At 41.3% G+C, this 23,838-nt stretch overlaps 2 protein-coding genes and 1 long non-coding RNA gene across 8 annotated transcripts in view; 2 read left to right on the forward strand and 1 right to left on the reverse strand.

The window, feature by feature from the left end:
- The first annotated feature begins 240 nt into the window (after positions 1 to 240).
- Positions 241 to 9,333, forward strand: ppp6c (protein phosphatase 6, catalytic subunit). Its single transcript, XM_049716547.1, has 7 exons — positions 241 to 392; positions 4,257 to 4,352; positions 4,489 to 4,554; positions 4,646 to 4,787; positions 4,896 to 4,975; positions 6,117 to 6,326; positions 8,305 to 9,333. Exons 1-7 carry the CDS (start codon positions 318 to 320, stop codon positions 8,551 to 8,553), a joined length of 918 nt encoding a protein of 305 aa, XP_049572504.1. The 5' UTR covers positions 241 to 317; the 3' UTR covers positions 8,554 to 9,333.
- A 417-nt stretch (positions 9,334 to 9,750) lies between these two features.
- LOC137840189 (uncharacterized) lies at positions 9,751 to 14,992 on the reverse strand. 2 transcript variants are annotated; one of them, XR_011086675.1, is made up of 4 exons: positions 14,857 to 14,992; positions 13,370 to 14,000; positions 13,192 to 13,257; positions 9,752 to 13,012 (listed from the first exon to the last, which is right to left on the reverse strand). It is a non-coding gene; the product is annotated as an uncharacterized lncRNA (long non-coding RNA). The 2 variants fall into 2 exon arrangements; XR_011086674.1 differs by having other exon boundaries at positions 9,751 to 13,012; positions 13,192 to 14,000.
- golga1 (golgin A1) overlaps positions 14,939 to 23,838 on the forward strand; it is a 45,274-nt gene continuing 36,374 nt past the window's right edge. For 3 of the 5 annotated variants that reach the window (XM_049764224.2, XM_049764227.2, XM_049764225.2), the window contains exons 1-3: positions 14,940 to 15,111; positions 15,910 to 16,193; positions 19,351 to 19,441. In XM_049764224.2, coding sequence (XP_049620181.1) covers positions 16,065 to 16,193; positions 19,351 to 19,441 — 220 coding nt within the window. In that variant the 5' untranslated portion in view covers positions 14,940 to 15,111; positions 15,910 to 16,064. Of the gene's footprint in view, positions 15,112 to 15,909; positions 16,194 to 19,350; positions 19,442 to 23,838 lie in introns of all 5 variants that reach the window. The other 2 variants (XM_049764228.2, XM_049764226.2) reach the window with 1 other exon arrangement.

The raw sequence follows: 23,838 nt of genomic DNA on the forward strand, positions 1-23,838 counted from the left end.
TTAGCAAATTAATTTTGAAAGCAGAATATTAAAACACAAGACGTAGTCCATGAAAATAGAATATTTCAAATTAACTAAGCGTACATTTGACTGCACAAAACCAGACGATTCGATTTTTTTCTTCTTGGATCGCAGTACATTACTAGACAAGCATAGAGTTCATCCATGCGGTCAAAGTATGCCACTACGCCAAAATGATCTCAGTAGCTGCATTGAAGCATTCGGACGGGAGATGGCAGTACAGCAATTCGCAAAATACAGATGGCCAGACCCCCAAACATTTGCAGGAAGTTGCGCAAGACAAATAGCTAGTTACAATGGCGCCGCTTGATCTGGATAAATATGCGGAGATCGCAAAACAGTGCAAATACCTTCCAGAAAATGACCTAAAGGTAAACCAGATATAATTTGAATACATTCGGCAAGAAAAAGTAGTGTCCTTTTAATACTTTACTTAAATTGTGGTTAAAATGTGTTAATAACTAAGGCTAGCTTAAGCTAGCTAATAGCGTTTAGCACACTCTGTACGTCTGTGCGGCCAGGAAATGAATGGAGCAAATGAAGATATGTCTTTTATTAACAGATAAAATGATTAGACCCCGATGGACTTGATGGTGGTGACTGCCATTTTGAGTTAGAAGACGGAGCGTTTGTCGTTTCAATTGCTGTGTGAACAGCATTGCTGATGTGTTTCTGGGTGACACACAAGTGGTCAATGACGAGGAGACATGCACTGTCAGTGGCAAGTCAAATGACTAAAAGCCCATGTCCAAAAAGCCATGGTTTTGCATTAAGGGCTATCGTGTGATGTACATTACACCAATATTCGCCCCAAATAATATAATACTCGGAATTTGATTTCTCTAACTGACGTGCTCATTAAAATATCTTCCTATTCTCATGTAGTCAGACAGAAGCAAGATGCTGCGGTGAACAAATGTTTCGCTACCATTATGCCTTTACGCATATAGTATATGCCAGTATTAGATATTTATCAAAGTGTCAAGTGTTGACAGTGAAATCCTCTGAGTTAATGTCACCAGTGTTGTGGGATATACATAAAAAAAGAGCTGTCACAATTATCTAGGAATTTCACACGCATTTGAAACACATTCAACGCCAAAGATATACTTTTATGTTTTTAAAGAATCCAGATGTTCAATCCCAGTTTTGATTGTGTCCTTTACATTTTTCACGTGGAAAGGTAAAAGAGGATCTGAAAATGGTTTTCATTGAATGAGTTTTAAAATGTGTTTTCATTTCAAACCATCTCTGTCTAAAGGAATAAGAATCCGTCTTTTGAATAGTTTATCCTCACATTACCAGAAATCGACTTGGTAATAACTTTACTGTTATAACGCTCAGTTTATGTAAACTGTCTCTGAAGTATGCATATTCAATGTTTCACTCTTGATAATAAAATGCCCTTACAGGTAAGACTAGGAGTTGACTAATCACAGCAATTAATTTGAATAGCCAAGACGCTTATTTACACATATTTATTTGGTGTTGTATGTTTCTCTCGAAAATGCCTCGTCTCACACTTCTTCCGCTGGCTGTATGCTTTCTCTGTGATGCACATGCAAAGTACTGGTAATCTGGGTCATCTGTGATCTAAACAAAACCATTTTGGGTGATTAGGATTGACATGGGTAACCTGTTAGCAACAGAGTCAAAAAGTCTTGCTGCATTTCACCTAAAATACAATGTAAACCTCTCTTTTATGGCAGCACGACGGTGACAAACGACCATCTAAAAAGGAAGCACGTAGTTGCTGATGACTGATTTAATTTCTGATATAGGGATAGCCGTGTCTGGAAGCTAGCTGTAGTTAACACACACAGGCTGCCATGTGTGACTGATTGAACGCTACACTCAATGTCCTGCTGTGATACGATAACATATTGTATCATCAACTATGCATTATGGAGAGCATTAGTCAGTGAACTCATGTTTAAAAGCAAAACACAGTTTTTGAATCCTGCAGTTGACATTGAGCAGCAAGAGCAGTCACTCGCGACCATGCACAGAGTAGTGCATTTCATAATTCGGACATCAGAGAACTTAAAGTAACACATCGCATATTTGTCACAAGCTCTTAACAGTAACACTTAACAATAAAACTCTTTGCTCACCTAGGTCGTTAGAATTTACTGTTCTCATTTACAGTGCTTCGATTTGAATGTGTAGATCAAATTATGCATATTTGCGAAGCAAGACAAAATGTTTTGAATAAAGGTTAGATAAAAACTAATCCCATTTTTAACTCATAATTTTCCATAGTATTAGTGGAACTCAGCATAGTGTAGATTTTGGTCTCATTTTAAAATGCACTAAATATTCACAACAACAAAAAATTAAGGTCTTAGTATTGCCTTCGTTTTCAGATGATCCATCTTCATAGACCAGTTGGGAATACTGCTACAAAGTTTAAAACAAGTTGGGTGTAACATCACCATAATTATCTTCATTATTAATTTGTATATACCTTAAAGGGCTAGAGACACCGGTATATGTATAAATCGGTTTTAGTTAGCTTATGGGCTTATAAATATAAATTGACGCTCGAAACAACGAAAAGGAAGCTGTTGCTCTGAAAAATATCATTTAAATTTGCCGCACAGACGAGTTTGACTGCACCGAGCCGCCAGCCGGAAGTGACGTCTCATGACGTCTCAAGTTGTACGCGTTTAGCTTCAGTGAATGTAAACAAAAAGAGAAGAGGGGCCAGCGCGGAGACGTCGGGCCAGGTTTGCGGCCAACCCAGCTCGCCTAGCCGTGCCTTCCATTATCCTGGCGTACATTCATTCGCGGGACGACAAGATGGGTTGAGTTCGCCTGATAGGATCCACGAACCGGACAGTGCGTGCCTGCTGTGTGCTCGTGTTCACAGTGGCCTGGTTGACTGTCATCTTTCCGGACTCTGCTGTGCATCGGGAGCGGCTAGCGTGCTATCACTCTTATTGTTCATCTTCTTGTTTTATTTTTCCTGTGTTGTTTACTTGTATGTGCGTTGTGAACTCTGTCTTATCTTTCCGGACTCTGCTGTGCATCGGGAGCGGCTAGCGTGCTATGACTCTTATTGATCATCATCTTGTTTTCTTTTTCCTGTGTTGTTTACTTGTATGTGCGTTGTGAACGCTGTCTTGTCACCCTGGGATAGTGAGAAACGTAATTTCGATCTCTTTGTGTGTCTTGACATGCGGAGGAATTGACAATAAAGGAGACTTTGAGGCTTTGACTTTGAAAACTATGTCGAAGCGTGACGGGAGGGGCACAATTCAGAAAACGTGCTCAGCTCGTCGAAAAAATGCGATTTAAGAAATAAAATTAAAAATGCGCCTAAAACCTAAACCAAACGCTGCAGATGTTCATTTCTTCATTCGCAGTGGTCAACTCGGCACTCTACTCTTTTTACCATGCCAACCTAACCACAGTGACGGGAGAGGTACGATTCAGAAAACATGCTCAGCTTGTCGGGAAAATGCGATTTAAGCAATAAAATTAAAAATGCTTATAAAACCTAAACCAAACGTTGCAGGTGGTCATGTCTTCATGTGCCGAGATCAACTCGGCACTCTAAAGCCCCCAAGAGCACTTTTTACTATGCCAACCGAACCAGAGTGACGGGAGGGGCACAATTCAGAAAATGTGCTCAGCTCAGCCCAAGTGAACTGCTAGATTCATCATATTCTGCGTCAAAAGAGGTTTCTGAATCGGATAAAATGATGCTAATATTGCCGCTAGAACCGGAGCTGTCGCTATCATCTGCCATGTTGTTTGGGTTTGTTGACATCCAGATGTACAACTTGTGACGTCACAGTAATGGCGCCGCCAGTTTGGCTTTGTGCGGGACCCGATCGATAAACTGGCATTTCATTTCAGCTTTATTCTTAGTAATCGGTGTCCATTTTTAATTTCCAATGCGGCAAATGTGTTCACTTTATACATTCTATCAAATTCTGTTCTAATTGGAAAAAAAAAAAAAGGGATGTCTCTAGCCATTTAAATAAGTCAAACTGTAAGCTACTAATGGGAATATACAAGATCAGCTGCTTGTTGCTGCGATTTTCCGCAATTTACATATGATACGATTAGTCGACTAATCGCAATTACCGCTGGTGATTACTCGACGAGCAAAATAATTTGTGGAAGTCCTACGAATGCGTACATAACACTTTAGTAGCTGCTTAAACCAATATGATGTCTTTCTGAATCCTTACTACCTGTATATCTGTTTTTTTTCTCCTACGCAGCGATTATGTGACTATGTGTGTGATCTTCTGCTGGAGGAGTCTAACGTCCAACCTGTTTCTACTCCAGTAACAGTATGCGGGGACATACACGGACAGGTGACATTTCCAGACATTAAAAGTAGAGCATGCGTGTGCACGTGTGTGTAGCTTGATGATATATGTGGTGTACAATATTTTATCTAATATTGCCCCCCCCCCACACCCACCCTACCCCACGCCCCCCTTGTGCCAGTTTTATGATCTTTGTGAACTCTTTCGAACTGGTGGCCAAGTTCCAGATACAAATTACATATTTATGGTTCGTATACATTTTATTTAAATATTTTTTAAAAAAAATTCTCAAGGGTGTCACCATTGACTTGTTGATAATAAAATTCTATGATCTTTAGGGAGACTTTGTTGACCGAGGATACTACAGTTTGGAGACTTTTACCTACTTGCTGGTGCTGAAAGCCAAATGGCCAGACCGCATCACACTTCTACGTGGAAATCACGAGAGCAGACAGATTACGCAAGTTTATGGCTTTTATGGTGAGATGAGAGCAACATATTTACCAGTTTTTAACCTGATGTGATAAATACAATAAAATAATTTTGCCTTCTGAACAGTAATCACTTTAATTTTTGTTTTTTCCACAGATGAGTGCCAGACCAAATATGGAAACGCTAATGCTTGGCGGTATTGCACCAAAGTGTTTGATATGTTAACAGTGGCAGCTGTAAGTATTAGTTCAATATTATGTAATACCTAGACTTGACTCTGATTTAAAGGGGAAGTCAGTCCAAAAATTATCTTCGTAATAATGTTCTGTGCAACCCAAGTAGTCGAAACACAATGGTTTGATTCATGTTTTGTTTGTGGAATATGAATTAAACGGGCAAAATCTATCTGTTTTTTATCGATCATAGAGTGCAATGGTTTTGCCACTTGCTGTCGACTGAAAATAATATCACAGTTGCCAGATCTCACGTCACAACCAATTACTGCTCACCAGTTTTCTGAAGTTGAGCCATGATTGGTCACCTGAGACCTGGCAACTGTGATGTCATTTTCAGTTGACAGCAAGTGGCAAAATAGCTGCCCCCTGAGATGGATAAAAACAGGTGAATTTTGCTGCTTAACTCATATTCCACAAACGCAATATAATCAGAATGTCATGTTAAGAATAGTGGAGCCACATACAACATGTCATTGTAAAGAAAATGTTAGAGTTGACTTCTTTAATGAATGTTGGATTTAACGGTCAAAAATTATGTCCAGTCCATTCAAAACTCCCCTTTTCACAATAGTTGTCTGTCAGTTCCAGAATTTGACGCTTATGTAAACTGGGTCCACAGGTAAAGAATTCTGTGAGGTTTAAAATATTTTTCTGTATGTATTTCAATTTTCTCTGCTACACATCTATATTTTACAAATCGCAGACCGGCCTAGTCCCTATCATTTGCAAATAAGAGGGATCCACTGTATTTGTTTTGAGTTGATTCCAAGTTAATTATAGAGGACTTGGGCTTCTTACTGCCCAGTGAAGAAATCAATTTGGAATTAATGAATTCAGTTTCAAAACTTGGTGCAGAAAGCAGGAAGGTCTCAAACATTTTGGCATGATTTTTTGCAATATCAACGGGTTTATCAGAACCAGACAATATTGTTTTAATGAAGACGTGAGCAAAAACGGTTTTATAGGCTTCCCTTAATTTAAATTACATTTTCATAACTTTTCAGACTGACAAAAAGCCCGGCAACTTGTCAAGCCAAAGTACTTTGTAGCTTACACCTCCTTAGTAAGAGCTACACAGTTGTGTTTAAACTATCGCTGCATTCAGTATGATTTTTTTCCCCATTTTTCCTCTTTTTGCTAGCTAATGGATGAACAGATCCTGTGTGTGCACGGAGGCCTCTCTCCTGACATTAAAACCTTAGACCAAATTCGGACCATTGAGCGGAACCAGGAAATCCCTCACAAAGGAGCCTTTTGTGATTTGGTTTGGTCTGACCCTGAAGATGTAGACACTTGGGCCATCAGCCCAAGAGGAGCAGGTTGGCTCTTTGGTGCAAAAGTCACAAATGAGGTAGGTTGCATCAAACACTGATATTTGCAGGGAAGTTAATTTTCATGTCTACTAACTGGATGTATGAGTATGGAGGGGACATTTCTCCTCACTAAAATGGGTTATTCTTAGTTTGTCTCCCGGGTGTTTATTTTTTGCAAATTCCAAACTTGAAATATAATACTGCATAACTAGTATGATTTACTTAAAATAGAAGAAATCTGTTGGTGAATTCAAACAATAGCTATGTGTAGCAAAAGCTTGCATCAGTGTCCATAACCTGAAAGTACAAGTCCCAAATCTTCTAAAAGATGAAAGCATAAACAAAAGAAGAATACAAAGATTACCCTATTCTTAGCAACCTAGCCTGTACCCAATTGAATACAAAGATAACTTTTTAAAATTTGTTTATTTATTTGTTTATGTATGTATGTATGTATGTATGTATGTATGTATGTATGTATGTATTTGCAAACATCTACGCATTTTGAATTTGATGCTTGCAACGTGTCCCCAAAAAGCTGGAACAGAGGCATGTTTACCACTGTGTTGCATCTCCTTTCTTTTTAACAACACTCAATAAGCATTTGGGAACTGAAGACAGTAAATGTTGAGGATTTGATGGTGCAAGTCTTTCCCATTCTCATGCTCAACAGTTTGGAGGTCTCCGTTGTTGTATTCTGAGCTTCATAATATGCAGCACATTGTCAATGGGAGACCGTTCTGGAGTATTGGCAGACCAGTACAGCACTGCTTTACGACAGTGCCAAGGTGTTTTTACACAAGCAAAATATGGCTTGGCTTGGCTTGGCATTACTGAAATATACAAGGATGCCCCTGAAAGATATGTTGCTGCTACAAAACCGCTATGTACTTCTCAGCGTTATTGGTGCCTTCAAGTTACCAGTGCCACGGACAGTAACACACCCATATTACCACTAACAGATATTGGCTGTTAAATTGCACCGTGTATTTAAAAACATGTACAAAAAGATGTTTTGCGATAGTAGTTAGAAAAGGTTGTGTAAGCTTAGCAAAACTATGGGTGAACGTTATTTGAACCTAGATCTGTAGGTAGTGTCACGAAACCAACATTTCTACTTAGATACTATACCTGCATAAAAAAAATCTCCATACTGGTACTAAAGTGGTACCCTGAAGAAAAATCTAAAAATCAGCAGAAGTTGCAAATATTAAAACTATTAAACAAAACTGCAAAACTAAATATACAACCGGAACAAAATTAAACGTTTTGGAAAGGCCCAACCACAACCAAGGTCTAAATTCCTTTGAAAATTGCGTTACCTGACATTCGCAAGATAATAGTACTATGCTGTCGCATATGTAAGTTCTTTACAATGTGAAGGAGGAAGTGGAATGACCCAGCAAAAACCCACGTAATCAAGGGGAGAATTTCCCGACTTCACACAAATAGCCTCTCCACTTTGAGTTCGACATGCTGTTTTTCTATTCAACTGCCTTCCTATTATGATTATTTTAAGAATAATTGTAGTTATACTGGAATTTCCTTAACTCTTCATTATTAATAGCAGCTTTTAGGTCGCTGTATATCAAAAACATTTCAAAATGTGATATTGACCCATGCAATATGCATATCGCAGACATGCAATAATTTGTTAATGGAATTTTATGCTTTTATCTAAACCTGACTAGTTAGACGCAAACTTGAATGTGCATCGCCATTCAATAGTTGAATATTATAAAGGTTATTTCCAAATAATTAGCTCGGAATACATTGAGATTGCTTATTTTTCAGCATGAAAAAAATCTTTCATTAGATAGTCAAAGTGTCATTTCTTTAGGCACACGTTAAATATCGCAATATTCAACAATCATATTGTATGTTTTTCCAACATCATGCAGCACTAGCAGCTTTTAAATTATTGGGATTTTAGCCAGAGAGCTGTTCTTGTCTGATCATGTGTTCTTTCTCCCCCCTAATACTTCTTCATTTTTGTGTCTTGCCCAAACCCTGCAGTTTGTCCACATCAACAATCTGAAGCTGATTTGCCGGGCACATCAACTCGTCCATGAGGGTTACAAGTTTATGTTTGATGAGAAGCTGGTCACGGTGTGGTCGGCTCCCAACTACTGCTATCGTTGTGGCAACATAGCCTCCATTATGGTCTTCAAAGATGCTAACACAAGAGAGCCAAAGCTCTTCAGAGCAGTGCCTGATTCTGAAAGGGTCATTCCACCTCGGACAACAACACCTTATTTCCTGTAAGATGATGAAATCCAAAACATTATTTGTTGTTGTTTTTTTCAGTGCAAAGACACCAAGGAGAGTGGCAACAGCACTTGTAAGTCTGTATGACTTTTGTAGTGTAAATTTAAAGTATTTACAGTGCCAACTATTGTTTATTCCCCCCTGTACATTTGAAGCCATGTATCTGCAGCTTGAAACTTAAGCCCTTCACCTTAACCTGGATGTTTGCAAAAAGCTACCAGAACATTTTATCAATATATGTCTGTTCTACACATTTTACACTATCCATTCCATTATAAAAGATTTTGGCTTATGGATGGAAACTATGATCAATCAATCGTATCTCTGTCAATATTTATCGCAGTCCTTCTGTAACCTAATTCTCAATGTTTTTATGCCTCTTGCTCTCTCCATCCCATTCTCTATCTGAATTGACAAATATCATGATCTCTGACTGCTTAAACAGCAGTTTGGAGTGTTGATATTTCTGTAATGAGAAAAACAACAACCAACTATTGAAAAATGTACATTCACATGGAAGTTAAATATTGCTGCATGAGCTGCTGTTTTAATATAATTGATTGATTTTGTTTTCCAATGAAGCAGTGATACTCTAAACTGCCTCACCGATTGGTAACTCCTTTCAGACGTTCAGTTCTCATTTGGGGCTTAAATCACACATATTTCACAGCTAAGTAAGAGAATTTGCTTGCTGAAGTCCACTGACTGTTGTAAAATGTTCATATTTGCAGATCTCCGTTTTACTTTACAATAAAAACTTACTGGTCTGAGAACTAAGTCCTGTTATAGTGATTTGCACGTGACAATTTTACAGTGGCATTCCTGCGTTTGCTGCGTTTTGTCGTTTGCAGCGCGCTTGCTCCTGTCAGCCATCGTACAATCAGGAGTAATGGGTCCATGAGGCGTCGTGTATCGTTTTGACACTGCCAAACTGTATTGACACTGTGTCGATAATGTGCCGCTCACTGCTGACACCCGCTGGAATTTAAAAATACTACAGGCAACCTAGTTGACAGACTCGACTGACAGAGATTTGATGACCTAGTTAGTATATACATTAATTAATTTAAGTAATTATATTTGACATTGTATTCTTTAAAATATTCATTTAACTTGGAAATATATTTTATTTTTTAGTTACAATAATTTGAACATGTAACATCATGAAAATCTAAGTGAACGTGTTGTGAAAAGAGGATGCTTGTGCACTGGGATTTGTTTTTTACAAGTTTTTATTTAAAACAAAGAAAGTTTTTCCAATGTTTTGAAATTGAGCCTGTTGCGCTTTTTGGACACAATTTCTCGTGCCGTTGAAAACACCCACTCACACGACACAGATGATGCTGGAGTGCAGTGTAGTGGGTCTTTTGGTTGTCCCAGTAACGATACAAGTACGAACTTGGGGCTGCTCCATAATTCTTGATAACTTCGAGGTTGAACCGCTAAAGATCAGATATTGTTTTAGCAGGTCCATCCCGTTGACAATGCGCTTCCCTTAATAGAGCTTTGGCGCGCTTCCTTGACAGACTATACTGCTGCTCGTTCGGTCACGTGACTTTTTTAAAGCGATACTATAATATTAGTTTTCAATGCTACGCGGATGACACCCAATTATATATGCCGTTCTCGATGACAGATCCACAGGACTGCTGTAATCTCGAGGCGTGCCTTGCGGAGATTAAGCAATGGATGTCTCTCAACTTCCTTCGTCTTAACCCGGATAATACTGAGATGTTGATAATTGGTCCTACTCGTTATCAACATTTATTTAAGGAAACCACTATAACTATAGATAACCGTACTATCACTCAGAGTGATACGGTAACTAATCTCGGGGTAATATTTGACCAAACGCTCTCTTTTCAAAAACACATTAAGAATATAACCAGGATTGCGTTTTTTCACCTTCGTAATATTGCTAAAATTCGTCCTATCCTCTCGACCGGGGATGCGGAAACTATTATACATGCGTTCGTCACGTCGCGCCTGGACTACTGTAATGTATTATTCTCTGGTCTTCCTAAATCCAGTATTAAAAGTCTACAGTTAGTGCAAAATGCCGCTGCGAGGCTGCTCTCACGGTCAAGAAAATTTGATCACATTACCCCAATATTAGCCGAATTACATTGGCTCCCGGTCCATTTAAGATGTGACTTCAAGGTTCTTCTACTAACCTATAAAGCACTGCATGGCTTAGCGCCTTCATATCTCGTCGACCTAGTCGTTCCTTATGTTCCGTTTCGTAACCTTCGTTCGCAAAACGCTTGTCTTTTAGTTATACCGAGGGCCAAGAAAATGTCTGCAGGGTATAGAGCATTCTCTATTCGGGCTCCAGAGCTTTGGAATGCCCTACCAATGGATATTAGAACCTCAGTAGAAACATTTAAGACGCGTTTAAAGACACACTTCTATGAGATGGCCTTTAACTAACTTGTGATGGCCGATTTGGCCGGAGTTTGTTCTGTTCTCTCTGCCCACCTCCTCCCCGGCTGGGGAGGGGGTTAGGTGGCTCAAAAGCTGATAGCGGCTGGCTGGATTCTCGGGGACCAGTTCGGGATGGGGGAGCTGCGGCTTGGCCCCCTTGAGGACACTGCCAGGACAATCGAGGGCACCTCCGACATCCATTTTTTATTTTTATTTATTTTTTTCATTGATTTTCATATTATGTATTACTTGTGCACTCTCTGCATCCATTACAACCTGGTGATCCTGAAAGGGGGATCCTTCCATCTGTGGTCCCTTCTCAAGGTTTCTCATTTTCCCCTGGCAGGGGTTTTTTGAGTTTTTCCTTGCCCTTTTGGGAGCTTATGATCAGGGGATGCTTTGAGAATAATTGTCAATTTTGGCTATGTGAAGCCCTTTGAGACTGTCTGTGATTTAGGGCTATACAAATAAACTTGACTTGACTTGACTTGATACGCCAGGGGTGACAAAACTTTCTGCAAGGAGGGTCAGATTTGATAAAGTGAAGGGGACCGGGGGCCAATATTTTTTTCTGACATTTTTTAACTACAGAAATTTCATGCAAACACACATGCTTATGAAACAAATTTCATTGTCCCAATTGTCTTTATTTTTTAAATGACAAAATAACCAAATATAAGCCACTCAGGCAGATGTGAACAACTCTAAAAACACAAATTCTGTCTTCCATTCATATCTGAAGTCAGATAACATTGAACAAAACGTATGAAATACCTTAAATTTACAAGCGTTTAAAATTATTTTTGCCTCATGAACATTTTAAACAGGAGTTACAAATAATGCAAAGTTGTCTGTTATTATTAAAACTTAAAGCAAGTGAATTTTGCTCTTGTCATTTACAATATTTTTCAGAAAGTAATCGTTTGTGTCACGTCTACAGTTTCATAACATCAACAGTATTAACATGGCCACTTCGTAATATTTAATATTAAGTAATTTTTACTTTTGATCTACTTTTGACTCACAGCCCCACGTGATGAATCGCTGTTGTGATACCAGTTCAGTTTGGAGCTGCTTCACTTTATCAGCGCGGTCACTCCCTGTTAGCTTGCTAACAGTTAGCATGTTTAGTCTGATGGTGTCTCTTTAGGTTGAAATCCTTAAACTAGGCAACCGTCTCTTTACAAATTCGACAAACACAATTGCCTTGATAGTCAGTGAAGAAGTAATGTAATTCCCATTTCTCTTGAAAACGACGGCCCTCAATGTCAACTTTCTTCGTTTTCTTTGCAGTTGCCATGGCAGAAATGAGCGGACAGGGGTGCTGCTGCCACCTTTTGGTAATAGGAGGAATTACAGTTTCAAGTTTCATGATTTTTTTTTTTTTTGTATTCAGTTTGACAGTGCAGGCGGGCCATAAATAATACATTATAAGACCGAAGCTGCGGGCCGTATGAAATCTGACCGCGGGCCGCCGTAGTTTGCCCATGTCTGGGGTAGCACGTCCGCCTCACAGTTAGGAGGATGCAGGTTCGATTCCACCTCCGGCCCTCCCTGTGTGGAGTTTGCATGTTCTCCCCGTGCCCGCGTGGGTTTTCTCCGGGCACTCCGGTTTCCTCCCACATCCCAAAAACATGCTTAGTAGACCGATTGACTCTAAATTGCCTATGCGAGTGTGGCTGGTTGTTTGTGTCTGTGCGCGCTGCGATTGACTGCAGGACCGGACAGCGAGATTTTTTCAGGCCAGGAGTCAGTTACGTAACCAGGCCACCCTGGCCTTGCCCACACGTGCATGTTCACACCCACACTTAAATGCATGGGCACAAGCAAAACGCATTTGTGCGCACCCACATGCACACAATTATTCTTTGGGTTTTGTTGTGGGTGGTACCGGAAAAACAAATCAAAATCTCTAGAATGAGGGTGAGCAAAATAATCAAAAGGTTTCCCTGAGTCTGACTGTCTGTGTCCTGAGTTGGCCTTTCCCTTGCACTGCTCCCTGGACTTGTCTTGCCAGTATACTCTGCATCTGCTGGGAGTGTCAGAACAACCAGCATAGTAATTATATTATCGACAATCACACATTTAATCAATATCCAAAGAATGATATGTTTAAATATATGCCCCCCCCCCCCCCCCACCCAAAAAAAAGGTTTCATGCATACTGATAGCCTATTCAATCCCATGCATTGATAGATGACTGTTCTTTACCTGTCAGATGCTCTGAGCTAGTACTGGGCCTACTGTCTGAAGGACCAGAACTGGCAATATTTCCACCTTTGCATAGGAAACATAGACATATATTTTAATATTAATTTAACCAGGGCCAGTTACAAAGTTTAGAGGAATGTGCATGTAAGAAAGAATAACAAATGACTCTTCAACTTACAAAATCAACTAGAACTAAATCTAACAATAAATCAGCAGAGGGACAGCCTTATTACATGGCAGCGGCACATATGCACACAACACATGCAAACTGGCATGCATACACGCGCGGGCACACAGTTTTTAATGGCACCGTGTGGGGGGGGGGGCTGAATAAATCCGTAACTTTTCTGTATTTGGCGGCCTCCTCCTCCTTTCTTTTTTGTCCATCTCCGCACCGCCTTTCCTCTTCTTTTTATCACGTTCGAAGTCCATTATCCTCACTTGCACCGCTAGCTAGCTACACACCACAGCAGCCGGCACCTGACATACGTAACACAGCCCTTCCTCCACACGCGCTCTGTGTGGTTGAGACGGACTGTGGGGGCGGGTGTTAATTGATATAAACCAATCGTCTTTTCCTTCTCACATGCTCCTGGCCTGAGCGGCCTGGCGTGTCTCTCTGATAGGCGCGCAGACTTAAAAAAAAAAAAATACAGACCCAGGCCAGCAGGCCAATCCTAGGCCGGCGCTTCGGGAATACTCCCGGTTCTCCCTATGGTCAGTCCGGGCGTGATTGACTGGTTCAGGGTGTCCCCCCGACTGCTGCCCGATGACTGCTGAAATAGGCTGGGATAGCACGCCTGCGACCCCTGTGGGGACAAGCGGTATAGAAAATGGATGGATGTTTCTGCTCGGCATTTTTTGATATTATATTATTTTTTTCCTCTGGCAAGTTGCCCCCCTAATTTTTTTCAGGCTCACCCTCCTCAAAATTTCTGATTACGTCCCTAGTCATAACACCGTCAAACCAGTGAAGACACATACGATGCAGGTGTGCAATGGGCCGGTGGCATATGAGCCCAAAGCGTGGCCTTTCTTTGAAAATAAATGACCAGTCGCCTCCGTACACCACATGCAATAAGAATATATTGTTTAAATTAACATTATTAAACATCTATCCAGAGAATCAAAGAGTTTCAGAATATCGGGTAGCAAAACAAATTTAACGCAATGTACGCTGTTGTGCATAGTAATGTGATTTGCAATCCATGCTCCTTCAGTGCTATAAATTCCCCTTAGCAGATGTTGTAAAGATGCAACCCAAAGCAGTAGCATCGATAAAGTTGCATAACCTTCTTTCATTGTTCATAAAATGTAAACGTGCCGTCTAAACCTCACCAACTACTGCCTTGGCGCGCATGCATTTTTATCTTGGGTGTAATCTAACTTGTTAAACGGGCTCATTGCTGCCATAGGACATTTTATTCTTGTTTACTTACCTGATTGGGACTAATGGGATGCTGAGGGCCGAAGAAGAGGAACTCCCTATTTTCTGTGCTGTTGTATTTTATCTTGAATCCATTTAATACTTTTCGTTATTTTGAATAGGAAATAACAATACTTTTTAATTTCGACTTGTATTAAATACTGTATTGTAAATTTTTCAGCTGCTACTTCTAAGTAGAAAGCCGAACGAATACACGAGTCAGCGAATGCCGCGCTTACCTTTCTCTCCGATAGAAGGCGCAGCATCCTTGTTCTTTTCCACGCCCCTCGTCAAAAACTGGAGGCGCAGTCGTGATGTCATCGGTCATCTGTGTTGGGCGATTACGTGTAGCTCACCGACCTGGGTTGGCTAGCTTAACAGAGGAAAAAGCAACGACTTGGCGACGGTCGTAAAGACATTTTTCCTCGTAACGGACAAGGCTACAGCAGTAGACACGAGTAGAAAACTCACGAAGTAAATTTGGAATTGTTACGGTAAGAGAAAGTCCACGCTAAAGAGCCAACAAGCTAACAATTGCTAAGCTCACCTGATGGTTGCAACGTTAACTTTCATTGTTATGACTAGCGTATGACCGTGTTTGCGAGAGGCGGATAGCTTTTTGTCAAACACTTTCACAATCTTGCCACATTGTACACATCCGACGTATTCGTTTGTGAGAATGACCAACAAAATCCCAACAACAAAGCCAAAGCTGTCACCTGTGTAAATCTGAACAGAAACTTATGCTATAATACAATCCAATACAATCCATCTTTATTTATATTCGCTTTCACAACAGCTGTGACCGTATCTAAGTACTTTATATAACATAAAATAACAATACATCAGAACACATCACATACAACAGGCAGTAATGAGATGTGCTTATTGAAACAGAATCAACAAATTCTCCAGACCTTTTTATAAAGTTATTTCAGAAGATCCTTGTTGCCGTCATTCAGAAATCAGATATCTGTTTCAGTTCATTGTATACTAGCGTGTTAAAGATGATTAATTAGTCAGATTGACTTTATAAAATGTTACACAATGTTAACACGGGCATGGTTCAGAAGCCACAGTGCCCATTTAATCTTTTCAATGTATAGATATAGAATAGAATTAAAATATATACCGTTATGTTTGCATGGTGCTGGTCATTCAAAATTGCTTCACTTATTGCAGTCTGATTAGTTGACCTTCCTGTTATACTTAGCAAAAAGATGTATGTTTTGTGGAAAGTGTTGTCAGATTTGACATTTGAGAGAAACATCTGTTTCTTTTTTCCTCCCCAGATTTTGCAAAATGGAAATACTAAGGTCTTCTTCATTTAAGGGCACCTGCAGATGTTCAGGTGTTTGTTACGCAAAGAAGCAATGAATTCCCTGCTCTGTATGGTGTTCCATACTCTCTAGGAGCTTCTGTTAAGGAATTTGCCGCTCATATAGACATGTTTGCCAAGCTGAAGAAAAAGATTGCAGAAGAGGCAGCCACAGCCCCACGGAGTGGCGTTCGATTACCCCGTACCATCAGCAAGGAATCCATCACTTCAGTGGGGGCAGACTCAGGAGATGACTTTGTAAGTTTTTGTCTTTTTAATGGTTCATTGGTTCATAATGTTGTTGTTGAAGAGGAAATCAAGTAAAAAAAAAAAAAAAAAAGAAATGTTGACAATAGTATGTTAGTCCACCACTTTCTCAGGATGTGGCCATTCTGCAGTCAATTGAAAAGGACATCAAAGAGCTCAGCTTGCCAATGTCACATGACCAAACTCAGAAAACAAATCAGCCGTGATGGTTGTTACTTGAACGCTGAGGCATTGTGATGTCCATTTAAGATGACGCCAAGTGGCAGTTTGCGGCCCCCTGAGCTGGATAAAATACAGATGGATTTTCCACCTTAATTTATTTGAACATGCTAAAAATATCTTTGAGCTAAGAAAAACTATTTGTGACCAGTAATGACAGTGCCCGTTGGAGTTTATTTTTTATAGCGCTTTGCACATACTAGCTAGTTTGGCTGTTTTGGCTGACATGGGCAACTAGCGGATTTGCTGCTTCCTTCACCCTCACTCAGTGAGTCCTTTCAGGTCAGGTCCAACTTGTAATACTATAATTCAAATAACAGGGGGGAAAGTAGTCCCACTGTTTGTGTCTTAATCTGAAAAAAAAAAAATCACGATGTCTTGCTCACAGCCACATTTTCAGAAAAAGCTCTCAAATATTTACTTTTGTGTATAATTTTACCATTGATGAGTGTGGGCGGGACCCCAAAAGCCCCAGACATTTGTCTACAATCAATTAAAAACTACGTTTTCCAAAATAGCCCTTTTTTTATTCATATTTTTGTTATAATGTTATAACACTTGTGAAATAGTAACAAGTCACATGGTGGGCGTGACATTTCTAAACAACAATGATGACTTAAAGGGCTGGACACTACCATTCAGTGCTTGCCATCCATCAGGATAATGTAACCTGAGTCCAGAAATGTAACATTAAGCTCTTCATTACGTAATGTTACTTTGAATACTGATAAAAAAAAAGCTCTTTCTACTCCTTATCTGTTTGTGTATATATTGTATTTTTTTATGTTAGAATCAGAAATCAGAAAACCTTTATTGTCATTCTACATAGTACAATGAAATTGGAGACCTCCATCCAGTGCATGAGGTAGACACAAGTAACAGTCAAGTAATCGACTAGTAGAAAAGTAGATGAAATAATCAGAAACAGTAGTGCGGACAAAGTGCAGTAATAGTGCAGGAGGAAAGTGTCATCAGTGTCGGCTGGAGTTGAGGGCGGCTATGGCTTGGGGAAAGAAACTGTTTCTGAGTCTGTTTGTCCTGGTCTTCATTTGCCTGTAGCGTCTTCCAGAGGGCAACAGGTCAAACAGGGCGGAGCCAGGGTGGGAGCTGTCCGCTGAGATGGCCTTAGCCCTGCTGAGGCAGCGGGTAGTGTAGATGTCCGTAAGGGAGGGGAGAGGGCGGCCGATGATCCTCTGGGCTGCCTTCACCACTCTCTGCAGCTTCTCCCTGTCAGCGGCGGTGGAGCTGCCGAACCATACTACGATGCAGTAGGTCAGTAGACTCTCGATGGAAGATCGGTAGAAGGTCAGCAACAGGTCGGTGTTGAGGTTGTACCTCCTGAGGACTCTCAGGAAGTGTAACCGCTGCTGAGCCTTCTTGACGATGGTGGTGATGTTCTCTGACCAGGAGATCCGGTCAGAGATGTGGACGCCCAGGTACTTGGTGCTGTGGACCCTCTCCACCTGCTCGCCGTTGATGAAGAGGGGAGTTGGCTCAGGGCTGTGTCTTCTGAAGTCTATGATGAGCTCGTTGGTCTTCTTGGTGTTCAGAGCGAGATTGTTCTCAGAGCACCAGTCGACCAGCTCCAGGACCTCCTCTCTGTAGGCTACCTCATCGCCATTGGAGATGAGACCGACCACAGTGGTATCGTCGGCGAACTTGACAATCCGGTTGTGTTTGTGAGCCGGTCTGCAATCATGAGTGTAGAGGCAGAAGAGGAGGGGGCTCAACACACAGCCCTGTGGGGAGCCGATGCTCAGCGTACGGGTGGAGGAGAGGCGGGAGCCAACTCTCACAGCCTGGAGTCGGTTGGTCAGAAAGTCATTAATCCAGGCACATGTGAGAGAGCACGCTAGCCGCTCCCGATGCACAGCAGAGTCCGGTAAGATGACAGTCAACCAGGCCACTGTGAACACGAGCACACAGCAGGCACGCACTGTCTTGAAATGTTGCTTTGAATGTGCTATATTGTTCCAGGTAAATATGCTTATGAAGACAGTTCTCTGTGGTAATGCTACTACCTAGCATTATCATAGTTATCGTTTTCTCCGGCAGTGGAAGCCATATTTGTAAGACTGCACCCTGCAGTGCACACGGAACTGAACCGGCATAAATTATTTAGAGTTGTACAAGCGTTGATGTCAAGTGATACATGGCGCTATAAGTTTATTGTATAAGTTTATAAGTTTATTTTGGTGCGGAGAGATTAAGGGCGCTCGGACTGCTTCGTCATGGAGCGACGCCGGACTGGCCTGCTCTTCCTCCCCCGGTTGGACTGTGTCGTGAGCTCGGACTGCTCTGTCCTGGAGCATTGTTGGGATGCGTCGGCAGTGGGTCTGCGAAGCAGCAGAAGAGGGGCCAGCACGGAGACGTCGGGCCAGGCTTGCGGCCAACCCAGCTCGCCCAGCGTTCCATTCTCCTGGCGTACGTTCGTTCGCGACAAGATGGGTTGCGTTCGTCTGATAGGATCCACGAACCGGACAGTGCGTGCCTGCTGTGTGCTCGTGTTCACAGTGGCCTGGTTGACTGTCATCTTACCGGACTCTGCTGTGCATCGGGAGCGGCTAGCGTGCTATCACGCTTATTGTTCATTGATGTTGACTTCTTGTGTTATTTTTCCTGTGTTGTTTACTTGTATGTGCGTTGTGAACTCTGTCTTGTCACCCTGGGATAGTGAGAAACGTAATTTCGATCTCTTTGTGTGTCTTGACATGCGGAGGAATTGACAATAAAGGAGACTTTGACTTTGACTTTGACTTTGAATTGAACCATGCAGGTGTTGATAACATTTATTTAAATTAAAGGTTGTCTGCTATTTTCGAAATTGTAAGTCTGAAAGTGAAACAAGTAGGCATTGGAGCGGTCTTTGAATTCTTTAGAACTACTGCTCACATTCATATACAATAGCTTACTGTCTCTCTGTCCACAGGCATCTGACGGGAGCAGCTCCAGGGATGACCTGCCTGCTCAACTGCTAAGGAGGAATCATCAGATCCGAAAACTAGAAGGAAAGCTATCAGGTGGGACATTCAGTCAATGTTTACATGAGGAGGCAGGTCTTGAAATGAAGGTTAAAGAGGAAGCTTGTAAATACGACAATACCCAAAATCAGGGAAATTTATCAAGAGTTCAAAAGTCCAGTTCAAGAAAATTTGTTGGGCAGGTCGCCTGGGTGTCTTATGCGCAAAAGACCTGAAACATCCATTCACCTAGCAGTATTAAAAAATGGATGGAAGAAAACCTGCTTGCTTAGTTTTGTGCCAGCATGATTTCTTTTTTGAGAGATAGGGTTCATGGTGGATGACTTTGTATTTGAACTAAGAACACCTCTAATGTCAGTTTTAATATGAAATTCAGCTTTCCATGGCTTAAAAAAAAGATGTGCAAATGAACAAATCTCAATTGCTTTTAATGACCCACATTTTTGTACAGTCATCTTGCCATAGATACAAGGATACCAAAAAAGGTTTACTGTGAAATGTGTACTTCTGCAAAAGCAGTCAACTCATACCCCTCCTGCCACAGCATATTCTTGTTTTGTCCTGTTAGTTCATCGACTATTTGTCTGAAAACCATTTTGCATCTTTACATAGCCAACAGCAGATGTTGGACAAGAAGAAATAGTATTTGAAAAGTGATGCATGTTTGCTGTATGTGTGTTCTCGTGTCTTTGTGTGTCTTCAGCAGATGGCATAATTGATCTTTCTTGTCTCTGAGGTTTCACGATGGGTAATTAGTGTTCCCTCAATAATCGGGGGGGGTTATATTCCAAAAAATGTCCATGATAAGGGAAATCTACGGAGTAGAGGTTGATATTATTATATTATATACTTTTCCATTTTTTTTTTCAAGGAATTACCCCTCTAGTACGATGTTAAGAGCCCACTCCGGCCCCCAAACAGTTCTCTTCCTTCTAAATATTTGTTAAACTTGCTAAATTTAACTTTTAAAACGTAAAATGAAGAATAAATACGCTGTTAGAGAAGCCTGCAAACAAGCAGCAAACAAGCACGACGGAACATTGTCTAATAACTACCCTAATTGCCGGACTATAAGCCGCACCGGATTATAAACCGCACCAGCTAAAATTCAGGGATATTTCAGTTTTTTTCTTACATAAGCCGCACCGGTCTATAAGCCGCACGTGCACACGAGTTTTTTACAAAGAAAGACAGTACATAGAAAGCCTTTTTAACGTTTTAACAACATACTTGAACATGTCTTTCTAAACATTGCCTGTGACGCAGCAGTAGTACCGCAGCAACGCGGAAGTGTGCACGCGAGTTATTAGCAAAGAAAGACTGGACACAGAAAGTTTTTTTAAAGCTTTAATAACATACCTTAACATTTCTTTCCAAACACTGCCTGTGACGCGGCAGTAATACCGCAGCAACACGGAAGTAACACAGCAAAGTCACTGAGACGCGGCGGTAACACAGCACTAACAGGGCTGGTTAAAAAAAACATACCAGTAAAAGTAAAAAAAGAGCCGTCTTCATCTTCCTCCTGTGCACTGAAACCATCGAAGTCTTCCTCCATAGTGTCCGATTGGAATAGCGTTAGATATCCTTCGCCTCACACTTTCTCAGTCGCTCTTTCGTCGTCGGTTTTATGCATTTCTTCGAGTGTGAAAAGGGTCTGTTCATGCTAATCTTATTCATGCACGAAGCGCTAAATTACATTAAACTAGCGAGCGACACGTATAGCTTAAAAGCGGCATCATATGCATTTCTTTTGTCCCCCATAATGACGGTTTGTGTATAAAAGCTTCCTGTCTTTGTGTGAATGCGGGTGTGTGCGTGATGCGCGAAATGTAAACACAAACTAGCACGTCTTCTTCGGCGCATTATCTCTTCTTCGTCTGTCTCGCTCTTGCTTCCTGCTAGAGCGCCCCCTGGAGACCGGAGGCCGTAAAAATCCATAAGTACGCTCCAGAGTAGACACAAGATAATGTCATCAACATCGACTGCCTTTGGCTTAAAAGCGGCATTATATGCATTTCTTTTGTCCCCCATAATGACGGTTTGTGTATAAAAGCTTCCTGTCTTTGTGTGAATGCGGGTGTGTGCGTGATGCGCGAAATGTAAACACAAACTAGCACGTCTTCTTCGGCGCATTATCTCTTCTTCGTCTGTCTCGCTCTTGCTTCCTGCTAGAGCGCCCCCTGGAGACCGGAGGCCGTAAAAATCCATAAGTACGCTCCAGAGTAGACACAAGATAATGTCATCAACATCGACTGCCTTTGGCTTAAAAGCGGCATTATATGCATTTATTTTGTCCCCCATAATGACGGTTTGTGTATAAAAGCTTCCTGTCTTTGTGTGAATGCGGGTGTGTGCGTGATGCGCGAAATGTAAACACAAACGAGCACGTCTTCTTCGGCGCATTATCTCTTTTTCGCCTGTCTCGCTCTTGCTTCCTGCTAGAGCGCCCCCTGGAGGCCGGAGGCCGTAAAAATCCATAAGTACGCCGCGCCGCCGTTTAAGGTTCAAAGTAACCTTCTGAATGAAATGCATTAAACGTTCACATTCATTACAACTTGTTTTTGGTGAGCAAAATGTCAGAATAATTTAATTTAAATGCTGATTGATTGGATTTTAATACAATGCAGATGGTCCAAACAGGGCCACTGCTTTGTGTAATCTCTGAGTGACATGGCAGAGTAAGAGAAAGGGTTTAGAGCACAGGTGTCAAACTCAAGGCCCGGGGGCCAGATACGGCCCGCCACATCATTCTATGTGGCCCGCGAAGACAAATTGTGCATCAAATTCGTGTGTCATTACTAGAATTGCAAATTGTCTTTACTTTTAATATCTTTTTTTAAAAATATTTGACTAGTTTTTACTCGTCTGATTTGAAAACGAGTTATTTGTCAGTTTGTTTTGTAGCTTTTACTGTATATAATAGTGTTAAGAGTAAAAGTGATCAAGTCATCACAAAAATCACGAAAAAAATCTTATATAAGCCGCACCTGACTATAAGCCGCAGGGTCCAAAATTTTGGAAAAAAGTCGCGGCTTATAGTCTGGAAATTACGGTACATGAAAGTTTCTCAGTTACAAGCTACTATCCCAAAATGGTTTCCGTTCTTCTAAACACTTGTTACACTTAATAAATTAAACTTATAAAATGCAAACTGAAAAATAAATACAAGCTGCAGGTCGTGAGAGGGGCGTGTTCTGCCTCCCGGGAATGAACGAGTACGAAGTAACAATATCCATCCATCCATATTCTGTACCGCTTCGTCCCCACAGTCGTGCTGGAGCCTATCCCAGCTGTTATCGGGCAGTAGGCGGGGGACACCCTGAACTGGTTGCCAGCCAATCGCAGTGCACACAGAGACGAACAACCATCCACTCGCACTCACACCTAGGGACAATTTGGAGTGCTCAATCGGCCTACCAAGCGTGTTTTTGGGATGTGGGAGGAAACCGGAGTGCCCGAAGAAAACCCACGCCGACACGGGGAGAACATGCAAACGCCACACAGGGAGGGCCGGAGGTGGAATCGAACCCGCACCCTCCTAACTGTGAGGCGGACGTGCTACTCAGTGCTACCCAGTGCTACCCAGTGCTCCACCGAGCCGCCCGAAGTAACAATAGTTAATGTTTTATTTATTAGTTATAGTTCAGATTTATCCATCAACTTGTGCATGCGATGTTATGCTGTATTCAAGTGCTCCTCGCAATTATGACGTGCCCGGCCAAACCACGGTTCAGGATGACATGTAGTTGAACCAAAGTACTTTGAACCGTGGTTTTCCGGTTCGGTTCAAAACCGTTACACCCCTAGTAAAAGGCGAACAGAATAAAAACAAATCCCATGAGGAGACCAATTTGAACCTGTTCAAGAATTTAGTCAGGTCTCAGTCATTCTGATAAACATAGTCAGTTTGAAAGACATACAGTAGACAAGACCCCCAAGGTTCAAATGCTCTGCTGGTGATATACAGTAACCCAGACGTGGTAGGATATGACCGAGTCTAAACATGGGTGCCGCAATTTTAATACTGTTCTATTGTATTAATCGTCATTGTCATTATAATAATCCTACTGACTCAAAAAGAAGATTGAAGAAGATTCAATAATGATTTTCTCATATAAGAAAATAATTGGTAGGTTTATTTTTCTTTATTTGTCAATCACATTTTCCCTTTTGTTTTCTCCTTTTGCTCTTTTATCCTCTCCATCATGCTGTTCCTGTTTGCTCATGTGTGGTGTGTGTGTGTGTGTGTGTGTGTGTGTGTGTGTGTGTGTGTGTGTGTGTGTGTGTGTGTGTGTGTGTGTGTGTGTGTGTGTGTGTGTGTGTGTGTGTGTGTGTGTGTGTGTGTGTGTGTGTGTGTGTGTGTGTGTGTGTGTGTGTGTGTGTGTGCGCATGCATGTGTGTGTGTGTGTGTGCGCCATTGATATTCCATTTCA

The sequence above is a fragment of the Syngnathus scovelli genome, chromosome 3 (assembly GCF_024217435.2).
Source record: "Syngnathus scovelli strain Florida chromosome 3, RoL_Ssco_1.2, whole genome shotgun sequence".
NCBI classification, from domain to species: domain Eukaryota; kingdom Metazoa; phylum Chordata; class Actinopteri; order Syngnathiformes; family Syngnathidae; genus Syngnathus; species Syngnathus scovelli.

What these genes read in the sequence shown, in the direction of transcription:
- ppp6c (XM_049716547.1), top strand. Translation starts at nt 318, where the DNA reads ATGGCGCCGCTTGATCTGGATAAATATGCGGAGATCGCAAAACAGTGC. An exon ending in GCGGGGACATACACGGACAG is followed by an intron (nt 4,353 to 4,488) that starts GTGACATTTCCA and finishes CCCTTGTGCCAG; the next exon opens with TTTTATGATCTTTGTGAACT. An exon ending in ATATGTTAACAGTGGCAGCT is followed by an intron (nt 4,976 to 6,116) that starts GTAAGTATTAGT and finishes TCTTTTTGCTAG; the next exon opens with CTAATGGATGAACAGATCCT.